General features: G+C 37.4%; 1 protein-coding gene across 1 annotated transcript; it reads right to left on the reverse strand.

Moving 5' to 3' along the window:
* Nucleotides 1-1914: 1914 nt before the first annotated feature.
* On the reverse strand, nt 1915-19204 carry EIF5A2 (eukaryotic translation initiation factor 5A2). Its single transcript, XM_061168315.1, has 5 exons — nt 19116-19204; nt 18257-18450; nt 17601-17705; nt 7483-7614; nt 1915-6584 (listed from the first exon to the last, which is right to left on the reverse strand). Exons 2-5 carry the CDS (start codon nt 18419-18421, stop codon nt 6525-6527), a joined length of 462 nt encoding a protein of 153 aa, XP_061024298.1. The 5' UTR covers nt 18422-18450; nt 19116-19204; the 3' UTR covers nt 1915-6524.
* Between the last annotated feature and the right edge of the window lie 1670 nt (nt 19205-20874).

Genomic DNA, 20874 nt, shown 5'->3' on the forward strand with positions numbered 1-20874 from the left:
CAAGAAAACCAGAATTTTTTATTTCAATTTTTCTATTCACCTGGTGGTTTAGTCACTAAGTCGTGTCCAACTCTTGCAACCCCATGGACTGTAGCTGGCCAGGCTTCTCTATCCATAGGATTTCCCAGGCAAGAATACTGGAGTGGGTTGTCATTTCCTTCTCCAGGGGCCCTTCCCGACCCAGGGATCAAACCTGGGTCTCCTGCATTGCAAGCGGATTCTATACCAACTGAACCACCAGGGAAGCTCTCTAGTCACCTAATTCTGTTTATATCATTTCTTCCCTTATGCTCTCTTTTGGTTTCTTTTTTTCTGATTATTTGATTTAGGAATTTATATTCATTTTTGATGTTAAGGCTACAAATTTTCCTGTATACTGCTTTACATAGATTCTGATATACAGTTTTCATTATTTTTCAGAAATTGTTTGTTTGTAGTACTCCTTTCACTACAGAATTATGTAATAGGTTTTCAAATTTCCAGGTAGAAGGGTCTTTTTATTTTCACTTAGGATTCATATCAGCGTTATTTTTACCATTTCCTCTTTGTAGAAACGGTTTTCTTTGTGCCCTAAATGTCCTTTTCTTTTCTGAAAGTTCCATGTATTTGTATTTTTTTCTCTAAGATTTACCTCAATGATTGTACAAAATTAACATCCACTAGAGTGGCAACAATTTTAAGTGAAACTCACACACATCAGTGTGAACAAAAGCAGACACACTATCAATTTTAGGTAGATAAACCTCCATTCTCCCAATTAGAATGTCAGAGATCTGATAGTGATTGTGGTTGCCAAGTCTTTTTGCCCTTCTAAAAACCAGGACAGAAGTCATTGTGATGCTGGGTAGTACCCACGGGTGGGGTCAAAAATTGTTTCGACTGGATTCAAATAACTCACAAATTGGACAGTGGATTGATAAAACATTGTAGGTGGGTCCTTTTGAGGTGATACACACCTGGTGATTGTAACTGATCCTGCTGGATGTATTGTGGGAACTGGTGGAACACACTTTAGACAGGCAGTGGAGTTCTAAAAGTGGCAGTTCCATAGGGCGCACCCTGTTTGGACAGAATGTTTGTTTAAATATGAGGTGGGGTGGGGGTGGGAAGAAACTCAAGCTGACATGTGACATATAGTTAGTCCCTTTTCACGCTTCTTTTTTCCCTCCCATGCCTATTTCTGGGATACAAGTTATTGGTGTTTGCAAGTGGCAAAAAAGAGTGGGGCTGAGGAGCACAAGACTTTAATCTGGCGCTTCTCCCCCTGCCCAGGTATGCTTGCTGGATCTGGAGGGTTGTGGCTAACAGTAATACTGATCACAGACATGAGGTGACAACTATGCTGAGAGTCTTGGTTTGGTCCCCACGTCAGGACGTGAGAGAGATGTTCTAGAATGGTACAGTGGGTAAAAGGAAGAAACTGCTGCGCCACCTCAGGATGAATCTGTCCAGATGGTGTTGATTAGATATGATGAGGACTGGGAAAAGAGTTTGCTTCCGGGATTCATCACACCATTCACATCGGTATAGAAAGCGAACAGCAAGTCTGGTAGGGAAGGAACACCTCAGACCCTGGTCAGGGGTTGGGACCACTAAACTCTCTTGCATTATGTATCCCTGGAAGAATGCACAGGAAGAGGAGGAAGAGAGATACTTATTCTTGTATCTACACAATTTTAAACCATGTATTTTATATATTCTAAAAACTATTAAAAACTTAAAGATTTTTTAAAAAGTATATCTAAATCTGGAACTAAAATTTAGAAATTAACATTCCCAGATGTAAAGCTAGGGTACTATACAATAAGGACCTAAAATATAGAAAAACAAACAAAAGACAAGTTAGATTTTCTTTTAACAGTAGTTATTTTCTAGTATGAAAATGTCTCTAGGAATGTATATATACAAGAATAGTGTAAGTTGTTAAATTAACTTTATTTTTATTTAATATAACTGATGGAGTTAACAGACAAATATATTGTAATGTAACAAAAAGTTATAATTGATAAGTTTACTATCTACATTTTAAAGGATTTCACAATTATTTTAACATAGTCAAAGGCTTAATATATGAATTTTACCCATTTTTGAAATGTAAAATACACAATTATAATAATACCCATACTACATATCTTACAATTTTAAAGTTTTAGCTAAAACATATGAGTCTCTGCAGGTAAGAGCATGAGTTCTCTTATACCTATGACAAATAAAATGTATTACTAATAAAGTGCCACTGGATTAGACAATGCCATTTCAACTATTTCCTTTTTGAAGAGGACAGAAACAGTACAGAGCTAGGAATTTGCATTTATAACAAGCACAAGAGTGCTTATTTATAGTAGATATTAACCACATAAAGGATTCCTCTCAAGAAAGATCACAACCATGACTTATGACAAGCTGTATAGTCACCACTGAATAAATTTTATATCCAGAGTTTTAAAAAAGTGCAATCTTGAACTATGATAAACTTAAGTCTACCAATATCAAGACATAGTTTCAGGGACTTTATGTAAATAAAGGAACCTCTCTTTTAATTGTAAAATAGGTTTCAACCAGTAATAAGGAGTCAGGAATAGTGGTGGATAGTAAGGTTTGACAACAAGAATATTTTTTAGCAGGTGAAAGCCTGATATGCATTGCTATAAAATGCATCTTTCATGTAAGGAAAACGTATATAGATATATACAGCACTTTTCAGGCACTTGACCTCACTTGGTAGTTACGTTGATGTTCAGATGGTCATTTAATGAAAAAATATTAAATTATATAGAACTTCAAGTCATGTTCCCATAGAACATCTGTGTTCTGTAAGCTAAATCCAAATGTCCCCTGCTAAAATCAAATAATACCATATGCCCAATTCAGAGAAAGAAAATTTAATAAAGTTAATGGATTGAATTTTCTCAATTTTAAGGTTTTTCACAATAAATTTTTTGTAAGCCTTTGTTGCCTATTACTTGTCCAAATGCTGGAAGGAAAAAAGGCTTGAAAACTATGAAATATTATGCCTAGATGATATCAGAAAATTTAAAACTGTTGACCAATTAATATTATGCTGTTTATGGAAATATGCTTATAGTTTGCACATATACTGCTTAAGAGTCATACTTTCTTATAATAAATTTGTTACTAGCTCATATACAGAATTCAATCTGTAAACACTTTAATGTACCCACCAAAGTATTATGAATTTTAATTCTGTTGTCCCTAGACACGTTTTGAGAATCACCACATCAAAGTTTGGCTCTAAAGCTATCTTTGGGGTCCATGCCAAAGGAATGCTTTCATGTGTATCATTGAGGATAAGGTTCTAAGGTAAGACCACCAAATTCTTTTCTAAAATGAAAAAAATATGGCAAGATTCCAGTATAGATGTTAGCAATGTTCCCATTTTTTTCTTGAATATTTAGCATATAGTTTAAGTGTGTTGATATTACAGATTTTTATTTGTATGTATCATTGTATTACAATGTGGGAAAATTTTGCAATATTCTTTCAAGCAGTTAGCTTTAAAATAAGGAAACTTCAACTCTTAGCACAAACAGCCCTGAGAACAATGCATTCGAATTACAACTAGAAATAATCTAATTGAGAAACTTTAAAGTACAAAAACAAATTCTGGAAAATTTGTAAATAAAAAAAAAAAGTTACCAACATTTGAGGCACTACCAGACTACAGTACTTTTAAGAGTTAGAAGGACTTTGTAAAAAGAACAAACATACAAAGCTATGTGTGCATATGCACACATGTTGTGCTATAATGAAAAATTGTATCCCCCAATTTTATAGCCTAAACTTTTTATTGCAGCATCTCCTATTAAAAATTTCATGCTCTGGCTGCAGGAGAGTTTTGGTAATAGTTATAAAGCATCCATACAGAATTTTGTACCATAAATGGAAGTGGATTCAAGAGCTTGGTTAGCAACAATTTCAAGTGACTTGACAGCCCTTGGAGGGGAGCATGAAAGAAACATGGTAATTATGTTTATGATGCAAATACTAAGTCAAAGTAGCAATAATTTGATCTATATCAGAGGGTATACAACTTTGTAGCAAATAAGATATAACAAAGTCTTCACAGTAGAAATAAAATATGTTGTTCTAGAAAGAAACAAATATTCCACTTGTTAGTATAATACTGTATATAAATTGCTGAAATGCCTGCAGACAAAAAGGTATATCACTGTATAATCTATCAACATGAGAGTCTACATTCTACACATGGTAACACTAACATTTAACATTTACTACAAAAAAGTACAACAAATACTAGGAATCAACTTTGAACATTTCTGATGTCAAAAAAGAATGAAGTCATTTCTGTTCTATTAAAAAATGTTTCCTGCTTCCTTTTAATACAATTTATAAAGCTTTTCTAAATGAAATATATTGTTCAAGAGAAACAAGTATTGACTTACATGAAAATAAACAGTCCCATATCTTTAAAATCTATACCTATTATTATATGTCAGAAGAGTATTTACACTTTATTTTAGTACTTAAAATACTTATTCATAAGTAGCTTTTGCCATTCAATATATGAAGTATAGGTGCATTATTATAATTTATATATACCTTGCAATTGAAATACTTTACCTTGCAATTGAAAATATATTTATGTGAAGTTTGATAAATTAGGAGGAACAAGGGCATGCTAATCCAGAATTAATACTAAACCAGAATACTAGTGTAGTTAACTGGGGTCATATGAATGGCTAGCAAGAAGCACAGATTGGTACTTTCTGGAATTCCTGCAGGTAAGGATGCCAACCAGTCACAAGTAAGATACATACTACAGAGTACTAAAAAAACTAGAGCAGTATCTAGTAGATACCTAAATGGAATTCCCAAAATGAAACAATTTAGCCTAATTACTAATTGTGCTTTAGATGGGCAAAAGCTAAAATGTTATACTAAAAAATGATTAATTACAACATCAATATTTCTTGTGCTTTAGAATTCCTCTTGCATTTCCTTAAAGCATCTTGCTGCTTCTCCAAGTGGGTTTGCTGAGGCCAATACAAGATTTAAAAGCGTGGGCAAATTAAATAACTAAAACTGGGATCTTCTGTTCCTAATGCTATTTCCAATCACTGAATAGACCGATTATAGCATCATGCAGATTTTCCTCTAGGTGATAGGGTACAAAGGCCTTTTAGAAGTCAATGTATGATGGGAGAGGTCTTATAACCAGTCTTAGAGAATGAAAGTATTACTGAAGTGGTGATTTTGCTCTAAGTTTCACTGCAATATAATGGCTGTTATTGAGTCAAAAGTACTCACAAACCCTGTGATAATGCCAGAATTCTAGAAACAGATATATGATCCAAAAGACTGAATAGAAATGTAGCAGAATCACCTAAAATACTTTTAAAAGTAATTTAGTTTATAGAAATCTTTCCTAGCTGTATTTCATACCAGAAAGTGAATTAAGTCACATGACAATCAGATAAATACATATACTTAAGTTAAATAATAATCATATAAAGTAACTTTTCTTCTATGATTCACTTTCATGTTAGAAAAAACATACATAAATTTAACAAGCATTCCAAATAATTTAAGAATTTCCAGTTTTTGTTTAACAAATATTTTGGTGTCAAAAAAAGTCTACTTAAAAATGTCGGGAAAGGAGTGATTACTACAAATATCAACTATTCAACATAATCGATAAGTACTGCATAGTATCCTGTAAAGCACATCACTCCTTTAAATAGAGAAAACAAAAGTTAAAAATGCAAACAGAAACTTCCTATTTTTATGCTGATTACAAAGGCCTCAAATAAAAACCTATAGCTTTTACCAACACCCTATGCCACTGTCCTTTGGGCCTTCTTTACAATATGACTTGCTAACAGTCACACAACAGTTGACTGCCTCTGTTAAGCACAACCAAGTATTAAAATGACCATAATACAGATTATATTAAGTCTGCCAGAAATTTGGCAAAGAACAGAATGACTGAGGTAACACAGGTGGGCTGAACACAGTTACTAAGATAACTGGCACTTTTTGATAACATAATTTTTGTTTAAGGATCTGTACTTGCCACACCCAGGCTGAAATTCTGACAATTCCAATCCATGATCTACTTATTCTATGACATTAAGTTTGAAATTAATGCAGAGCAATTCAACTTAAATGTGGTACATCAGTACCACTGGATGCTACATTGTTTAAAACCCTGGTTTATTTATCATTTAACTAAAATTCAGGAATGATTTGCTCAGACAAATCACATCTGCTGAAGCTATCTCATCAATTTCTTGGACTCACATACTGAAAACCACAGGAATGTTATAGGAAAGACACCTACAAAATTTAAAAAAAAGTTATATATCTTGATTATTTTTTTAAATTACTAATTGCCTCAAAACTAACTCAGCACAATTTCAAAACAACTGAAAAAGAAATGAGGTTGCTTATGAAGGCCATAGCTTTGGTGACAACTTAGAACCAAACTTTAGATCTGTAGTTGATCCAGACCTATACAGTTTGCTTATGCCTGATGTTCCCATTTATTTGCAGGGCTTTATGGCTACAGCATATTCTTCACTCATCGCACACATGACAGACACCTAGAAGGAAAAAAAAGCAGCTAAAAAATTATTCAAAAGGCAGTATCTATATGAGATATATTTAACTCCTCATACACCGGATAACTGTGGATCTATTTTTCACCCTGCTTATTTAACTTTAAAAATTTTATTTATTTTTAATTGGAGGATAATTGCTTTACAATATTGTGTTGGTTCCTGCTATACATCAACAGGCATCAGCCATATGTATACCTCTGTCCTCTCCCTATTGAACCTCCCTCCCACCCCTCTAGGTTGTCACAGAGCACTGGGTTTGAGCTTCCTGCATCATACAGCAAATTCCCACTGGTTATCTATTTTACATGTGGTAATGTACACGTTTTCAAACATAGAGAACAGACTTGGGGGCACAATGAGGGAAGGAGAGGATGAGATGAGTATTTGTGGATGTTTTATACATATTTATTTTGGAAAGAGGCATTCCAAGATCAAATCATCTTTCTCTACAGTTTTCTAGAGAAGAATTTCTTAAATTGTGGTTTTTAAAACAATTTCCAGGGAACAGGAGAATAAGAACTATAAATGCCACAATACTTAGACGTTATACTTCTGAAAGTTATAACAAAGATAAAATAAATCACCTTCACTCTTTAGAATCCCCATAACATCCTTTCTCATCCTTCAGACTAATTCAGGCTTACCTTCAAAACAAATTTGGGGTTGACAGTGTCTCTGTAGTGAAAAATTAACTTTGATACTTTCTTTGGGAATGGGCATGGTAAAAGGTATCCTGGGAAAACTGCCTAGTTCTAGAGTTGCTTTTCAACATTTCAGCAGTATTTAACAGCCATATTTCTTATAGTATTTTATGCTAACTACTTTAGGTCAAAGCTTTTGTAAAATGGCTTAAAAAAACAATCTCCCCATAGGTCTTTACCTGTACATCTTCACCTGCATTATATTTTCCTTCTATTTCTTTGCCTAGTTCACCCTCTGGCAGCTTAAGATCCTCACGAACTTCACCAGTTTCTGTTAGCAGGGAAAGGTAACCATCTTGAATGCATATCAGCTATTGAAAGAAATTATATCATTTGCACAGATTAGATTATATCCACTCCTTTGTAATTTTAACATGAATTGCCATCTACATTTATTTGTATAAGTACACAGTAATACATTAATAAATTTTTGGTACTTAAGAATGCTACACATAGAAAAGCAGAAGATAGGTATAGACATAAGTTCATTCCTTCTTGCATTCTTCCCTCCCACAAATCTCTGCATTATTCAACAATTTGACTTTTCTTTAATAGGGTATCGAGAAGTATTTACATTTATGTACACAATACAAATACAGTTGTTTTCAAAAATAAATGAGTTAAGTATTTTTCAGCAAGTTGTTTTCACTTAAAATATGTCTTAGAAATCTTTCAATTTTGGAAAATATGGACTTACCTTAATCTCTTTAATCACTTCAGAGCTGCATGGATACAGTTACTGATTTAACCATTTTTGTATTCATAGGCATAAAAGTTATTTTCAATTTTTCATGACTATAAACTATGTTTTATAATTTGATTATAAAATTTTGATTATAAACAAACTGAAGTGGAAAATTTTTAGTTTCCAGCTCACTGCTAACAACACTAAATTTTTTTAAAAAGAAAAAGATTAGCTTGTTGATGACATTAATGCAACAAACCCAGTCTCAACCTAACCTGCAAAAAGACACTGTTTTGATATCATTGAATTTCTTTCATTACAGGTATGAGGAAACTGGCAGGCCACATTCATTTATTCTAAAAGCAGGTACACCATCAGTGTGCCTAGAATTCCAAAAGGTTTATGAAAGGCAACCAGCCAGCACGCCGGATGCTACCACTGCGATACACAAAAGGAATCAAAGACACGGTCCCTGGTCCCCTCTGGCCACTATACGTGACACAGGCAAACCCCGAGACAGAGGGTCAAAGCTCCCCGTTACGGCACTACCAGCTCGGGCGACGGCTTTCCACAGAAACTGCACCTACCACAGGAGATCTCAGTTTCTGCACATGTCTATAATCTCAAAAACAAAAAGCCATCCTACTGAGTCACCACAAACACTTGAATCTTTTGGTCACTCAAACATTTGTGAGGTAGCTGGCAGAAAAGGGGGAGCGGGGAGCAAAGAGGTTGAGACAGAAGTGTAACTTTGAGACAACCACAGGCTCATTGTTTTTATTTTAGCTCCTTTACCAGCTCCCTGAGGTAGAACTTGTCAATTTCAAGAGTTAAAAGGTTCCCACTCCATTAGTGACTTAACCACATAAGCCAAATAATAATATTGGGATTTTGAAATTTATATGGTATTTCATTTTTTAAGAGCAATTCATAACATAGCATTCAAAAGCCATGGGATGAACTATAAAGCATTTCAAATACAAAAATGTACAGACATATTATAAAACATCTACTAAAATATTTGTTTATAAACATTAAAATAAATTACTATAATAAATAAAATTAAAATTTTCAAAAATAAAACTAAGCTATAGAAAAATGAAATTAAATAATAAAAATGAATTATTTGATATTCTTAAATAAAGAAAAGTTGTAAAAGTAATGCAATGAAATCCTTTGTCTTTTACTTAAATTTACTCTTTGCTAACATTTAACCATGTGCTTTTTTAAAATCTCTTGTATATATGGAATATATAAAATGCTTCCATACACATTCTTATTCTTTTATTTTTACTGAACCATTTGAGAGTAAGTTTCAAACATCATGACTCTTCAGCAATAATACTGTGTTCTTCTCAAGAAAAAGAACATACTCATATAATCACAGTTTATTTTTCAAAATCAGGAAATTCAATATTGCTAACATATTTAATATACAGTCTGTATTCAAAGCTGCAGTATTGTATTTTTTTCCCTCCCAGCTCCAGGATCATGCCTGGTATTTTTCTGGCTATCATACCAGTTCAGTCTCTTAATTTGGAACAGCTTGTGATCCTTTGTCTTTCATGACACTGATGTTTTTGACAAGCACAGATTCATCGAATTATAGAATGTTTCTTAGTTTGACTTTGTCAGTTTCCTAATGAATAAGATAGTGCATTTTTGGAAGGATTACTGCATAAATGATGTGTCCTCAGAGTATCACATCAAGAGGTAAATAATGTCTATTTCCTATTATTGGCGATATTAACTTTCATCACCTGGATACAGTAGTATCTGCCAAATTTTTCCACTTTCAAGGTACCATTTTCCCTTTTGTAATTTTCAATCTTATAAAAAAAGCTAATGGTGTCATTTTTCTATTTCAAGCATATTTCTGTGCAGCTTTCTCAATCTTCCTCAAAGCCCTCTCTGATTCTATAGAGTCAGAAGGAGATGGTGGTAAGGAGACTGTTATAATTCTAAATATTTCCTTCTGATCCTTCATCTTAAGCAAATCTACTCACTGGCTTCACTAAAGCCTTTGACTGTGTGGATCACAACAAACTCTGGAAAATTCTTCAAGAGATGGGAATACCAGACCACCTGACCTGCCTTCTGAGAAACCTGTATGCAGGTCAAGAAGCAACAGCTAGAACCTTACATGAAACAATGGACTGTTTCAAAATTGGGAAAGGAGTACATTAAGGCTATATATTGTCACCCTGCTTATTTAACTTATATGCAGAGTACATCATGCAAAATGCCAGGCTGGATGAAGCACAAGCTAGAATCAAGACTGTTGGGAGAAATATCAATAACCTCAGATATGCAGATGACACCACCCTTATGGTAGAAAGTGAAGAAGAACATTTCACTGATGAAGGTGAAAGAGGAGAGTGAAAAAGCTGGCTTAAAACTCAACATTCAAAAGATGAAGATTATGGCATCTGGTCCCATCACTTCATGGCCAACAGATGGGGAAACAATGGAAACAGTGACAGACTCTACTTTCTTGGGCTCCAAAATCACTGCAGATGGTGACTGCAGCCATGAAATTAGAAGATGCTTGCTCCTTGGAAGAAAAGCTATGACAAACCTAGACAGCATACTGAAAAAGCAGAGACGTTCCTTTGCCTACAAAGGTCCATATAGTCAAAGCTATGATTTTTCCAGTGGTCATGTATGGATGTGAGAGTTGGACCATAAAGAAGGTTGAGTGCCGAAGAATTGATACTTTTAAATGGTGGTGTTGAAGAAAGACTCTTGAGAGTCCCTCGGACTGCAAGGAGATCAAACCAGTCAATCCTAAAAGAAATAAATCCTGAATATTCACTGGAGGGACTGATGCTAAAGCTGAAGCTCTATTTCTTTGGCCACCAGATGTGAAGAGCCAGCTTGTTGGAAAAGACCCTCATGCTGGGAAAGATTGAAGGCAGGAGGAGAAGAGTATGACAGAGGATGAGATAGTTGGATGGCATCGCTGACTCAATGGACATGAGTTTGAGGCAAGCTCTGGGAGATGGTGAAGGACAGGGAAGTCTGGTGTGCTGCAGTCCATGGAGTTGAAAAGAGTCGGACTCAACTGAGCAACTGAACAATACTCATTTGGTGACTTTGAAATGCTATGAACAATTTTTTTTGGTAGAAAAAGAAATCATTTTGTTAATAGTAAGCAAGGAGACAGGAGAGGGCAGGGTCAGAAAACTTGTAATAGAAGAGTCAGTCACGCAGTGGCATACCAAGCTGCTGAATGACATCTGAAATTATACCACACCCCCAGAATACTAGCACCAGAATGTGGCATCTATTGTTCCCTACTAAAAGAATCCAATGTATGGTGTTATTTCTCTCCACAGGGCTCCTGGGAAAATGGGTAAATCCAGGTCCAGAGTAGGAAGCATACAAGTGTGGCATCTTTTATTCCCTACTAAAAGAATCCAATGCATGGTGTTATTTCTCTCCACAGGGCTCCTGGGAAAATGGGTAAATCCAGGTCCAGAGTAGGAAGCATACAAGATGTGAAAGCATGGTGACCCATATCGAAGGGTTTCAGGAGCTAACTGAAATAAGCGCCCTCTGGCCAAAGACGGAACAATTTGAGAATGAATAATGATAATGACTACAATATATTGAAACGTAAATGTGTTTAAATGCTTGAGTTCAAAATGGCAAAAAAACATTTCACTGGTCATCTTCAATAAAAGCCAGAGAACCAGCTAATTTTGAAAACTGGTAATTAAAGGGAAAGAAGCAAGTTTTTATATTGCCTTTCCTATTATATACTGTTCCAAGGGTAATCAATAAAGCTAAAGGAAAGTTTCTCTTTATAGAAGTGTTCTGGCTTTTTTTTTTTTTTTAAAGAGTAACTGGTTATTATTACTTTGTCTTCCCTAATAAGTTAATGGATTGAGGCAGTTATTACATATCTAATAACATCACAAAAGAGCAAACCATAAGATTCATTTACTTGATGACTGCACAGAACATCATCTTTGGAGTAGTTCTTGTTAAAGAAAAAAGATGAAAAAAATAAAAATCTAAACTGGATCTGTACATTTAATTATCCATTTTCAGAAATATGTGGGACAAAGGAACATGTTAAATAACAAGGAAAATGCAATGAGTAAAATAGAGCCCGTGGGAAAGTCTACAGAACAATGTTCTTCATCAAAAAATTGAGAGGGGGCAGAGAGAGACAAATAAAGGAAGGGAGGAAAGAGAGACTCAAATGCATGTATGAGAGAGGAGAACCTATAAGGCAGATTTAAGAGATACCTCAATGAATTTCAATGTGTGGACTTTATTTAGGTCTTGATTTAGAAAAACTACAAAATAAAAACAATAACTATCACATCTGAAAAAGCAAAACACAAATACAATTAAGAAAATGTAGATACTAATTGGACGTTTGAAGACATTAGGGAATTACTAATTTTGGAGGTACCAGTGTGCTTTGATCTTGCTCTTTATAGCCCTTACCTTTTAAAAATGTGTATCAAAATATTTGCAGATGAAATGACAAATAACATGATATCTGGAATTAGCTTCAAAATAATCAAGAGATAGAGGATACAGGAAATAATAGTAGATGGTGGGGTATAAATGAAATAAGATTTGCTATGTATTGATAATTTTTTAGGGTGGGTGGTGGGTATATGAGGTTCATCATATTTTGAAAATGTCTACTATAAAAAGCAAAAGAGAAAAATGCTATGGTATACCAGAATTCCAGAAAGAGCACTGTAACCACTAAATAGTTGGAGGCACAGGGAGCTGAGGAAACAAAGCATGAACTGAAGGAAGGATGTGGGGAAAGCCAGTGACTGGAGAGTCTGTCCATGATGTGGTCAGGTAAGAACATGAAAATGGAAAATTATGGGGCAACTTTTTGCCTGTATTTGTGTTATTGGTATACAACAGCAGAAAGCTGGAGAAGGAATAGCATCACTACAGGTGCCTTCTTAGCCCTAACTTCTGAACTTAATTTTATTTCTCAATCTATTTCAAAACAGTCAGACTTTTAGGTAAAACCTCCTTTTTTCTCCTCCTTCCTTTTCATCTTCCTCTAGCACTCTCAAGCTACTTCTTTAGAGCTGCTGGTCCCTGGCTGGGGGGCGAGGGTGGGGTGAGATGGGGAGGAGATTGGGCAAGAAGGAACTGAATGCTTGACCACCGTTATCAAACAACACAAGTAAATAACGCTATTATCAACTAGAGTGCTCTCTGACCCACCAAGCCATAAAACTGGGTATGCACAGCACCGCTTCATCATCAAGTGGGAGCTGCATCTATGAGACCAACTTGAGCAGGTCCTGAAGGCACGAGCAAGCTGTATGAGACTCAGAAAGTACCTTCTGCTGCAACATCTACCACTGCTCCCTCAACTCATACCAGTGGCTTTGTGGGGGGAGTTCCCTATGAGCAGCTGATTGAAAAATATAAAAAGTCACAGTGGTTTCTAGATGGTTATGCATGGTCTGATGAAACTACTCGCAGAGACAGTGGGGATAAGAACTTCACGCACTGGACTCAAAAGGAGAAAGAACTGAAGGTTTAGATTTACACTGATGATGGGCAATGGCTAAGCGTCTGTATGGAAGTTCAACCACACTGAAAGAACAAGATGGGAAAACTGCTGGCAATAAGGTCTGGGGGAGTGGTACATGGAGGGGCCTTGCTGAATAGAGAGTGTGTCCGTATAAATGCTTCCCAAGGGAACACACTACTGAGGAGGCTGAGAGTTAGGTGACAAGATGATTCTATCGGCGAACGCCACTTAGTTTCTTTCTGCAGTCTTCCCAGTCCTTGCTCAACTGGCTTATGAATGACTGGCCATTGTGGCATAAGCTAATTGACTCAGGTTTTTTCTCACCAAGGCTGAAGTGACCTACAGTCACTACTGACTACAGCTGCTGCTGGTACCTCACAGCACAGACCAATGCAGAGTCACTGATATGGCACTATTTCCTAGGGCAAAGAGCCAGCCGCCTGGTGATAGTATATTCCCTCCGTCATGCAAGAGGCAGCAGTCTGTGCTCACTGCAGTATTTTCTTATTTTACATATAAATTTGCCTTTACTGCCTGCAGTGCTTCTGCTGAAATCTCATCTGTGGCTTTATAAACTGTCACATTCCTTCAGTACCTCACAGAGTATCATTTCTGGCTAAAAAATGCATTTGACAGGCAAAATAAAAGACAGCACGACAACGCTCAGAGGATTCACTGCTCCATGTGCTCCCATCATTCTGAGGGTTTGCACTGGCCTACTCATCTTTGCCACCTGCTGGACACTGCAGGCCTGGGTGCTGTTTTACAGGTTACAATATCTTCCAATATATGGTACTATTTCTCCCAAAGGTAAAATACACAGGCCTAGAAACCAAAGGTAGAAGGCTCTTCTCACTATTACCCTCACTGACCGCGTAGCAAAATTATCTGTTTCTTCTCCCTGCAATACTGGGATCTGCTGATTTAGAGGTTTTCTATTCCAAAGAAACACTGCTTCTACCAGGGAACACAAAGATTCCACAAACAGGTTAAAAAGTATAAAAAGACTTCAAACACAGAGAATTCACTGCATCATTTTTTTCTTTGTCGTTCTATTTTAAGTTGCAACAACAAAATTCGACTCCTTATACAAAAGGCATATACTTATTTGAAGAATATACTAGGGTTTAATATTCATAGTTTTGGCAATTCACCAATAATCCAAAGAAACACAATCTATACTTTAACATGTCCTGTAGTGATTAGCTTTCCTTCTGAAAAGTGATCTTTAAATGACAGATAAAACTTTAGTGAATGCCGAAAATGCATTTAACTTGTGGTGTGGTGCACAGGAACATAGAACTTTCTAAAGCAATATGATTCAAAGGAGTAGCAGAGTTTGAACAAGCGTTTCTATATTTAAGAGCCTGGGGATTCCCAAAAGTGTTTAAGTGTATTTATATTTTACACTATCAGTGAGCCCAAGACAACCATAACTAATTTTGAGAGAAAAGATGGAAATTAGCAATTCCAGATACATCTTGGAATGGAATTCAGACGACAATTTTTTCCTTCATTTTGAACTTATTTTAAAATACATAAAATTATAAATACCTTTCTTTTCTTAAACAAAGATTTATTTTTTAATTATTATAATGAAAACACACACACACACATATGTATATATTTCACTTCAGCTGACTGCCCAACTGGCACTTGAAATACTGAATTCAGCAAAGGACTACAAGTAGCCAAATTGAATCAAGCCACTTAGATAGTGAAGACCACCATAGCACAATGAATATAACCAGAAAGGTTCATCGAACTGATTTTTTAAACGAACAGAAATAAGTATTCCATGCTAACTTGATAATGAAGGGGTGTGATCACTGAGGGCTCACTCTGCAAGGCACTGTTCTAAGAATTAACTAATTAATCCTTACAGTGATTCCATGAGGAGTTTATTATTCTTATCCTTATTTTATAAATACAAAAAGGTAGATGAGAGATTAAATAGCTTGTCAACCAACGTCATGTAATTAGTAGATGCCAAAGAAAGGATCCGATCCTAGACTGTTAGGCTTGAGCCATTTTCTTATCAGCTCTGCAACACAGACTATATACCAAAGGCTGGGACTCCAGTGAACCAAGTGAGGCACTTGTTTGGGGTGCAAAATTTATGGTGGTGTGCATGTGCACACAAACACAGAAAACCCTCAGTGATCAGGTTAAGGTAGTATTTTTAAAAATTAGAATGCAAAAATTCTATAATGAACAAATTTTCAGACAAGATCAAAATTTCTGATTTTTCCCTTCTGACTTAGGCCCTTATGTGGCTTGGCATTGTTACTGGTCTTGTGTTTATGTAAAATTTTGTGCTCGAGGCAAGGGCTTTACCAATCTCATTTCCCTCATTCTAGTTCTGGTCCTGCCAAAATACAACTCATACCAAAACTTTCCTTTATCTTAATCCTAAATTCTAATCAATGATTGGCTAATTTGATCACAGTGGTAATCATCTGAACTTATGATATTATTTTTCTGAAACACTCAAAGGCAAAAGCATCATATACTGAGCAAATATTAATGGATATTGCATATTCAAAGCATTCACACGTTAAGGATGAAAACAGAAATTCATTTTTGGCAAAAGAAAATTCTATGCTTAGTTTTAGTTGGCTGTGCCATCCCTACCTCAGTGAATAATCATGTATGCATTTAACAAATGTTTACCGAGCACCCACAAAGTTGGATACAACTGAAGCGACTTAGCAGCAGCAGCAACACTATATGCAAGGTCTAAATTAAGTACTCCAAGAATAATGCAATGATTAAGTGAAGTTTTTATACAGGAAAAACTAATTTGGGAAATATATCTAATTAAGAGGTAATTATGGGGTACATATTCCCATTTAATCTTCATATTATCCCTCCTTTATAGATGGGAAGACTGAGGCTTAGAAAGGTTGCCTAATTTGTCCAAGATCACCCAGCTTGAAAGTGGCAGGACGAGATCGAAACTCAGATCTGCCTGACTTAAAAAAAAACTTTCTATTATTCTACTAAGACAATTCAAATTTTCTATAGACTTTCAAACAACAATAGAAAATATTTATTAAGAGGGAAAATGAAAATATAAAACTGCTTACTAGATTAAAATTGTGTAAAAATATGTTTACATGTGGACAAAAACTAAAAGGAAATCATCGGATATTGCAGTTAATGGTAACATTCTTTAAAAATTATAAACACAATATAAGGTATGGAAAGAAATCAGTTTAAATTGGGTAACACAAATTGGGCATCACATTTGTATTTTTCACTATGTAAAGTGAATAGAAAAGAGTTCTACATATAGCATGTTTGATAAAGAAATTGAAGACTTTCAAGAAAGACTTTAGTTATGATTAATCTGAGTTTCCACATCCTATGAGGTCAGTGATTTAGTTACTATCAATACTCCAAACAAGAAAATGCTATCATTAAACCTGACTTATCCAAATGTACAATTGAAACTAAAAGCTGCAGTTTATACCTATAATTTAACAAAAGGTCACAGCATGGTCACTGAACATAAATAAAACAACTACGAGTTTTTTTTTTATTTCCTTCACCCTATTCAGTGACCACACACTTTATCCTTCGTATTTAAGGCTTTCAACTTATTTCCCTATTTAAGGACACCAAATTCTGACACTCATTCACTAATACATACACACTTGGTTGGTGGAACATGAATTCCAAAAATTTCTTGAGAATCTTAGGTCTGGTAAGGTTAAAAAAAAAAAAAAAAAAAAATACCCAGAAGGGAATTATTTAAACTTGAAATAATTTACAGCAAAGAGAATAGTAATTTTACTAAACATTGGACTCACAATATGGAGTCACTTGATCTGAAAAACAGGAAGTGTTTAAATTTTTTAAAATGCAAGAATGTTAAAGGGCAAACTAGCAGTCATCCTAGATAAAGTACAAGTGTTAAACAGCACTATATTTCTCCAATTTCTAAGATAAGCAGTACCTAATAATGGGTTAGAAGAACCTACAAAACTACTTGTGGGTTTTATTAAATTACAACTGACAGTAAAAAGTATTTGCACCTTTAGGAAACAAGTAGTATTTTAAAGAAAACTAATACTTACTTGATAATCATTTCTCTTAATATTTGGAACATCCATGTTGTGAGTAGAAGGGCAAATATCTTCATACTTTTTGCCCGTGAAAATATCAATTCCAACAAGGTGAACCTAACAGACAAAGGAGAACAGGAAACCTGTTTAATCTTTGCCAAGATATCACTCATTACATACACAGAAGTATAATACCAATGCTGATTATGATAGATTCTTTCTCCTTCCAAGGTCATCTAATTTTACTTTCTTAAAAAAAAAAAAAAAAGTTAGTCGTCATACAACCGAGAAGCAGTGAACAACTGAACAGTATCATGACATATCAAGACCCAACATCACAGTCTAGTAATGCAATCATAAAAATGCTGAAGAAAAATGAAATTAGTTTCCTTAGAATGATGTTAGAACAGGTTTTCTCATTTGTAAACTGAATAGATTGCCTAAGTCACTAGGATTCAGGAAAGTTTCAATTCCCAGTTAATGAAACATTATTAGGGCCCAAGAAGGAAATGCTACTTTTCAGTATTCAAATAGCTGATCACCCAGTAATTGTGGGGGGGGGGGGGGATGTGTTCTTATACATTTATAAGTTTAGAAACCTCATGTTCTGTAACGGAATACAAATGATCAAAATCCCAACGCCAAGGCAGACCAGGAAGGGCATTTACCTTGGCATGACCGTGCTTTCCAGTTTTGGAAGTTGACATCTCCACTATCTTGCATGGTCGTCCTTTGAGCACCACGAAGCCGTTTTTGCGCAGGGCGGAACACTGCATAGGGTAGGTGCTGGAAGCCCCAGCATCTCCAGTAGTGAAATCAATTTCATCCGCCATGGTGGGCTGGGGAAATTCTTCTGAGGGTACTATGCAAAAAGTTTGTTTGCTTTTTAACAACTAGCATGCAAGCAGGGAAACGCCTCATTTCGGACAAGTTACGAGCCAAGCATCATGGATCTATTATTTCTGCATTTATAGAACACCCACCCGGAATAGTGGGCACTTTCTATCTCCGGCCTTACAAACTTTTCCATCCTTTGGTGGGGAGGTGGGAGGAAAGTCGCAGCAGAGCTCGTTGAGGTTGGGGAATACCCGCCGAAGGCGCTCACCCGCTCGGGGGGCAGCAAATCCCGGCCCCCACCGTCCCACCGCCGGACGACCTTCCCGCACCGCGCCGCCCGGCCCTCCGCCGCCGCCCGGATCCTCAGTGCGGGGGGCCCAGCCCAGGCCGCACATCCCTGCGAAGGATGGGGATAACAGGACCTGGCCATCAGCACCTGGCCCTCGGGCAGTGGGCGCACACTTTTCCCCCCAACCTGCAGCGGCGTCACTTCGACCTCTCAGACACCCTCTGTCCTGCCGACATCCCCGGCCCGGCGCCTCACGGGCCTGAGCCCTAGCGGGTCCCGCGCTCGCCTCGGTCCCCCATCCATCCTTCCTCCTCTTCTCGGTCGGGGCTCGGCTCTGGCTGCCTACCCCAGCCCTTCCTCGCTCCGGTCGCAGCCCCACCACCTTTTCCCAGAGTCTTCACCTTTCAGAAGGTAAAGGGAGCCTTTTGCCTGCGCACCCGCGCCGGTCCGGCACAGCTGCGGCGGCGGCAGCTGTGGCGGCCGCGGCAGTTCCAAGAGACGGGGCGGGGCCGCCACACTTTCCACACCCCGGCCTCCCCGCCCTTTCCCGCCCCCACCTCAGCCCCACTTCCGGGATAGGTCCCGGCGCGTCATAGGCACCGCCCTCTCGCGCTACCATTGGCTATAAGCTTCCTGAGGCCCCGCCCAGTCACGTGAAGAGCGCCCTGGCAACCCCACGTGCTGCGGATTAGTGCACTTCCGGCGTGAGGAGCACTTTATGGAGTTCGGTTGCTGAGGGTAAACTCGCCGGCAAGGAAACTTGCTCTCTCGAACTTCCAGGAGCGATTAAGTTAGGGTCCCTGTCGAACTGAACGGAAACCAAGCCACGCACTCGATGGCCCGTGCCCTCAGGTGTTGTGGTAGTTGTCATGTGACGGCTGTCAGAACTCACAAGGCTTGCGAATTCAACGAGTGTATCTCGTGCCTTTGAAGGGAACTTTAGGTTCCAGTTTCTGGCCCAACTTGAAGCCCTACTTGGCGTTCCAAACCATGCTTTTTCCTTGAGGAAGAGCCTGAGTGCACTATGGTGTTACCCGGCTCCTACTGTGGGCTTCGCGGGAGACACCAGCCACCCACGATGAGATTCCGGCAGTGGCTGCCACTGCTGATCCGCACTCAAGGGTGAGAACTCCTGAGACATCCAGGAACTAAAAAGCAGCGGTGAAATGCCCTAACTCTCTCCTCACACGCCTCACATCAGAGCCTGTTACCGAGTTTTGGAGGCAAATGGTGTCTGACTCCTACTGCATTGTCCAGCAGAAAGATTTTCTGCCAAACTCAGCTCTTACATCCTCCTGGCATTGGCATTCCTTCGAGTTTAAGGTATGTCTGTACCTCATTAGACCAGTGGGTTGTTTTGGAATTAATGTGGAGCCAGTAGTGACTTGAATAGGGTTAGGAGCGAGTTTCTTAAAAAGAGATGCGTTCTCCTTTTCTCAGTGGTTTCACAGCCCACCAGATTCTACCTTGCAGAGGTGACCTTAACACCCCAGTTTATGTGGCCCTGTGATTTTGTACTGCTGTCTCATGGAAAATTCCATTTCTCACTCTTCTATGTGACTCCATGGTTTGCACAGATGCTTCACACGTATTGTCCAATCTAAGATTGACAGTAAGCAAGCGAACACCCTAAACTGAGCTCAGAATCTAGCTAATATGTGAAAGAGCCAGATTAGGATCCTGGTTCAGGAGTCCACTCTGCTTTTCTTTACATCCCCTAACCTTTCCCTATTATTGTTAGAAAGTTGCAGATATTTAGAGTATATAAGCAGGTAGGGCAGTAAATGTTTTATGTGCATTATTCCTTTAATCTTGATTGTTACTCCTTTTCCAATCTTCAGATTTACTGTTGGAGTTTATACAAAGTGAAATTTACCCTGTTAAGTTCTATGAGTTTTGAAAAACATAGGCAGTTATGTAACTACCACTGTAAACCTATAAACAAGATGTAGAATATTTCTCAAAACTTTCTTTGTGCCTCTTTGTGGTCAGTCCCTTCCCCCAACACCCAGCCCAGGTAACCATTAGCAACTATTTTGTCTGCACTTTCAATTGTGGAAGAAGGCAGAGAAAAGTTAAGTAATTTGGCCCAAATTACACAGCTAGCAAGTCAAACAGAGAAGGCAATGACAACCCACTCCAGTACTCTTGCCTGGAAAA

Source organism: Dama dama, chromosome 19, assembly GCF_033118175.1.
Source record: "Dama dama isolate Ldn47 chromosome 19, ASM3311817v1, whole genome shotgun sequence".
Classification (NCBI taxonomy): domain Eukaryota; kingdom Metazoa; phylum Chordata; class Mammalia; order Artiodactyla; family Cervidae; genus Dama; species Dama dama.